We start from the raw sequence: 5,458 nt of genomic DNA, 5'->3' as shown, positions 1-5,458 counted from the left end.
AACCAGCAGGTCCAGACCTTCATTGCATCGTCTGAATCTAAACTCCGTTTAGTTGTTACTCTGATGAGATGATGGCGGTTTTCCAGCTTCAGCTCTGAAGATCAGTGATGTATCAGTGAAAGAATCTCCTGCCTCTCCAGATTCGCTCAGACTTTAGAAACTGGTTAGAAACTTTAGTGCCTTTATAGTCTTTAAAGTTTTTGAATATCTTTAATGACAGCAAACTGATTTGACATCCGTCTGTTTTTAACTGAACTGTTGTTCTCTGGACAGGGCTCCTGCTCTGGGCGCTGTGTCCTGTTTCTGGCCTCTTAAGGTGTAATCTGAGCCCCTGCTCTGTCCGGTTCTGTCCTTCAGCTGCTCTGTAATCCTGTTAGCTCTGTAATCCTCCCACTGCGCTCACATTCCTGTTAGTCTTTCCTCACCGCGCCTCTGTGGGATGCTGCTGGGACCCAACTGAACTGTTCAGGTAGGACAGGATACCCTAAAGATCTGACCTGCACCCCAAACACCAAACTTCCTCCTCCTCTAGACCTCACCCAACTACTAAACCTACATATCTGAGCCCTCCCAACTGCCAGACCTACTCCTACACACCCCAAAGTCCATCCCAACCATCGGACCTACTCCTCTAGACCCCCAAAGGCCAAACGTCCTCCTCTAGACTCTCCAACCCTCTGATCTACTCCTGAAAACCCTCAGAAGACCAGACCTTCTCCTCTGAAGCAGTGGTTCCCAGCCCTGGTCCTCTGGACCAACTGTCCTGCATGTCTTAGGTGTCTCCTGGGTGCCACACACCTGGACTAAATGAATGATCAACAGGATGGGTTCCCAGGGGACCAGGGTGGGAACCACTGCTGCAAACGCCCTTTCCCCAACCTTTCACCTCCTGGCTGTTTAGTTTCATTTTGAACCGTGACTCGGTCTTCCAGGACTCGCTTGGAGCAGATTAATCGGCTGTTTGTTGACCAACCTGCTGACTGAGCGGGTAAACAGTGACTGACCACTTCTCTCTGGCTAACTCGGCTCACTGACTGTCCTGTTCACTTCTGGACCAGCTCAGAACTGGACCGAGTCACAGGTTGTATGTCGACCCATCGAACAGAAAGACTCGGCGAGAGACAAGCTGGCCAACTTCACGGCCGGCTAAACGGATAACACACACTGGGGAGTGAAAGTGACAAACTGGGCACCAGTTTAAATGTTTGTATTGGTGTCCAGTGGCCTCCTGGGGAGGATTAGGGTCGAGACCAGTCAGTTCTGATTGGGTCTGACACTCAGCCGAACGAGATCCAAACACCATTAAGCACAGAACAGGGAAGCCTGGAGGAGATCAGGCTAATTATTCAGTCTCCATCTGTTACCGGACCTGGACTCACTTCCAGCCGAGTTACTCCCTGAACTGGATCCCAACGAGACTCACACCTCCGTCCCCATCAGAACCAACAACAGAACTAACTTTCCCTTCAGGGGAATGTCTAAAACGTGCAAGACAAAGTCTCCTGAGGACCGGAGACTGGGACCTATACAAGGCACCAGGTCCCATGAAAACCAGAGCTAGAGAGGTATTCAAGACTCCCGCTCCACAAGAACCAACATTTAGAGAGTCTTACGGGTCGACCTTCCCTTTAGTCCAGAGACTGACCTGTACGGGACACCACGTCCTTTAACAGCCACAGTTTGAGACCCATACGGGTCAACATTTCCTTTGGTCCGGAGTTGACAGCTCCACACAGGAGGCAACGTCGCTCCCTCTCCATTCATTTACGGTGAGTCTTGCCTGTTCAGGCGACACCCAAGTGACCGGACAAATTCATGCATGTGAAGTTTCAAACTAATCATCCAGACCATGGGCGTTAGCGGAGCAACATCTCTATCGCTTCCTGGGTTTCACCCCAAGGCTTTCGCCTGTGACTTGTTGCTCACCGCGTGTCGATGAACAAGTCTTCCAGTAACCAGCTACCGACTCGTATCGGTCGGGTGACGGCTGTTTGTGTCTTCCAGGATGTTGAGCTGGGTGGTTAAAGTCGTCCCCCAGCCGCCTGAACTTCCATCCAAAAACACTGAAGATGCCAAGGAAGGAAAACCAGAAGCGGCCCCGCCCCCTGCACCAGTAAGCCACGCCCCCAGTGGTCACATGTTTCTCTCCATACCCTGGAATCTTTCAGGTTTCACATTTATGAAGCATTTAGTGATGATAATCATTAAACTATTTGTCCAGAACGGTTGAAGCATTGTAGTAATGACTAGTGATCAGGAGTTTGTAGTTTTCCAGACTTGTTGTCTCTTCCAGCCCGGAGACTCGCTGGGTTTCCAGAGTTTTGAACTCAGACGTTGAGCAGCAGGAGGAACATGGCTTCCCTTTTAAAACTTGTTTTTGTGTTTTGAACAGGAGAAGAAGGTGACGTTTGAGGATGAGTGCAAGAAGGACGGTAAGATCCCTGGAGCATCATGGAAACTGACTCAGTTTTCTTCCTTCCACTGAACTTTCCTTCTGCTTGATCAACAGCTGCAAAAGCTGACAAACTGAATCAGGAAGTTGAGTCGTCTGCAGGGAACGGGTGAGTCCAGACGGGTCCGCTTCCCCTCAGAGGGACCCATCTGGGGAAGATAGCTGAAGACATGAAGTGGTTTATTGTCTTAGTTCTGATTCTGGTGTTTCCCGTCTTCAGTCCGGCTCCAGGGATGCTGACCTGGATCAGCAGCGCTCTCCCGCTACCGGCGCCACCGGCCAACCAGAACCAGGCCAGCTCCACTGCCAAGGTGAGGACCAGGCGCTGGACCTGTGTCCGGTTCTGCAGAAAACACTGACCCAGGTTCAGGTTCTGCTGAACCGAGAATCAGATTATGAATAAAACTCGGAGCTGGGACCTGGAGGAAGTGCTGACTGGATGGGGTTCTGTAATCTCTGAAGAACGGTGGTGTTTTGACCCAGAACGTCTCCTGATGTTTCTGTTTCCTCTCTCTCTTTTCCGCCTCAGGAGGAAGCAGCAGCCAGGTAAACACACCCGAGTGTGAATCTGGGTCAGATCCGTAAATCTGAACATTTCCATGTTGGGTTTTGGGTCACAGAACCAGAATAAAGCAGAGGGGGTTGGCTGTTAGGCTCCACATGTTCTGAATCAGTTAGAAACAGGAAGTGACTTAAAGGTAGAAGAAGCCGACGTGATGACGTTTCCTGTTCTGTCTCTCAGCAAGCCCGACGATGAGTGAGTAACCTGCCAAATACTGAGCTGCTTTTACAGTCAGTAGCTGCCACGATGCCAGATAGTGAGCTGCTTCATAAAGCAGTCAGCTGCCACGATGCCAGATAGTGAGCTGCTTCATAAAGCAGTCAGCTGCCACGATGCCAGATAGTGAGCTGCTTCATAAAGCAGTCAGCAGCCAGGATGCCAGATAGTGATCTAGCTGGAGCTTTGGCGCCCCCTGCTGTCCAGTTTGACCCGCGTTTCCTCCGCAGGAAAGGGATGATGGCCTGGATCTCTCAGGGTTTGGAGAAAGTTGTTCCTCAGCCCGAACTGAGGAGCAGAGAGTCGACGGCGGCGGAGCAGCAGCTTCAGGTACGTCCAGGTTTCCCTGTCTGCCGTCACATGTGACGTCATCGATGACGCGTTTAGCTCTGAAAACCGTGAACCGGACACTACATGAAACATGGCGACAGTTTGGGAGCCGTTGTTGTTCCACACTATTATTTATTAACAGCAATAAATAATAAATAGTTTTTTTATTGAACCTGTCATGAGAGGAGAAAATGGAGATTAATGTTTCAAAGTCATTTCAGCACATTGTCCATTTATTTATAATTATCATTTTAAAACTAAACATTTAATTAGCTAGCCTCAGGCTAAATAGTTTATTTGGAGCTAAAAGTATTTAGTTTGAAAACTGAATATTTGGTTTATATAGCTTACTAAATATTTATTTTGCTCAATAAGTATTTGTCTTTAAACTAAATATTAGGTTTGAGCCTACATATTTACTTTACAAATCAAAATCTATATAATGAAATATTTAGTTAGCATCTAAGTATTTAGCTTATTTAGCTTGCTAAGTATCTGTTACTGTTGTAAAGATTTAATTTAACTAAATCTTTAGCTTGAAGCCAAACATTTAGCTTGCTGAGTAAATACTTAGTTTGAACCTGTGACATTTATAAATGAGTGAATCAGATGGTGAAAACATGACTTTGGAAAAGTCGTAGTTTCATCTCAGGACAGACTAAATGACTGATTCTGTTAGTTGTTGGCTGGTGACTTTACCAGCTGCAGCTTCCTCAGCTGTGATGCATTTCATGGAGGTTGAACTGTTTGCTGGTCAGAGAATCCTGGGAACTGAGACTCCAGCACCTCAGGTCAGCAGTGCAGCGATCTGAGACCAAACAGGATATTTCTATCAGCRGTTTGTAAATGAAGTCCTGCTAAAATCTCCAGGGAGTTTCAGGGAAGGAAACCAGCAGCTGATTTCTGTCTTTTCACCTGCTGGTGGTTTTGTGAGTTTCTCACCTGATTTTGCTCCTGCTCAGGTGCAGCAAGCAGCAGCTGCAGCAGGTGAGCATCAACACATCGTAGTATTCCTGCAGCTGGAAGCTGATGTTGCAACACGTTCCCATGTCTGACCTGCAGAAGCTCAGAGTGCCGGGAAGGAGCTGGAGCCGGCGGACCAGGCCGCTCCACCCAGGTCAGTTAGCATCACAGTTAGCATCACAGTTAGCATCACAACTGTTTGGCTGATTGGTTGTGTTTTTGTTTTTGACTGGTTTTGGTAATTAGATAAGTTGTTTGTTGGTTAGTTGGTTATTTTTCAAAATTTGTTGGTTGGTTTATTGCAGTGTTTCTCAACCTTTTTCGGGCCAGCGCCCCCCTAGCCTTTATCCAGGTCCCTCTCCGCCCCCCACCAAAGAATTTGCAGGCTACTTTGCACTGACAATTATTTTATTATTAATGTTACTATCATTATTGTCGATGTTTTGAATCGGCGCACCGATTATGTTTCCCCTACACTTCAGCCCCTTACGCTGCTTCACCTCGCGCACATAACGGGGTAAATGTAGCGAGTTTTGCCTAAATGTATTGGTGTCTGGAGGAGGCAAGTGTATGTTTCTACGCTCCTTCATGTGTGTGTGTGGGGGGGGAGAGGGGGGACCCATTTATGTTTTCGCATCCACCTGAATAATGTGTAGTTGCGCCCCTGCCCATGACATTTCAACAATATTATTTTACCTTTTATCTAGAAATAGTGTCTGTTTATTCTTGCCATACAGTCTCTGTATTAATTATTGCTCGAAAGGTCTTGCCATACCAGTTTATTCCTCTGTATTTACTTTAGTTTCTTAGTTTATTCTTGCATTTTGTTCTTCATTCATTTCCATTTAGTTTCCTTTGATTAGTTTTATCCTCTCTTGGTTTATTGCTATGTCCACTTTAGTTTCTTTCCTGTTGCTACATTTATTTTATCGTTT

General features: G+C 47.0%; 1 protein-coding gene across 1 annotated transcript; it reads left to right on the top strand.

Moving 5' to 3' along the window:
* LOC108165928 (protein TonB-like) lies at positions 1 to 3,454 on the top strand. Its single transcript, XM_017303102.1, has 7 exons — positions 1 to 469; positions 2,005 to 2,113; positions 2,393 to 2,432; positions 2,510 to 2,561; positions 2,673 to 2,763; positions 2,982 to 2,998; positions 3,195 to 3,454. Exons 2-7 carry the CDS (start codon positions 2,006 to 2,008, stop codon positions 3,211 to 3,213), a joined length of 327 nt encoding a protein of 108 aa, XP_017158591.1. The 5' UTR covers positions 1 to 469; position 2,005; the 3' UTR covers positions 3,214 to 3,454.
* Positions 3,455 to 5,458: the final 2,004 nt, after the last annotated feature.

The sequence above is a fragment of the Poecilia reticulata genome, unplaced genomic scaffold (genome assembly GCF_000633615.1).
Source record: "Poecilia reticulata strain Guanapo unplaced genomic scaffold, Guppy_female_1.0+MT scaffold_181, whole genome shotgun sequence".
Lineage (NCBI taxonomy): Eukaryota > Metazoa > Chordata > Actinopteri > Cyprinodontiformes > Poeciliidae > Poecilia > Poecilia reticulata.
This window is presented reverse-complemented; position numbering and strand designations above follow the sequence as displayed.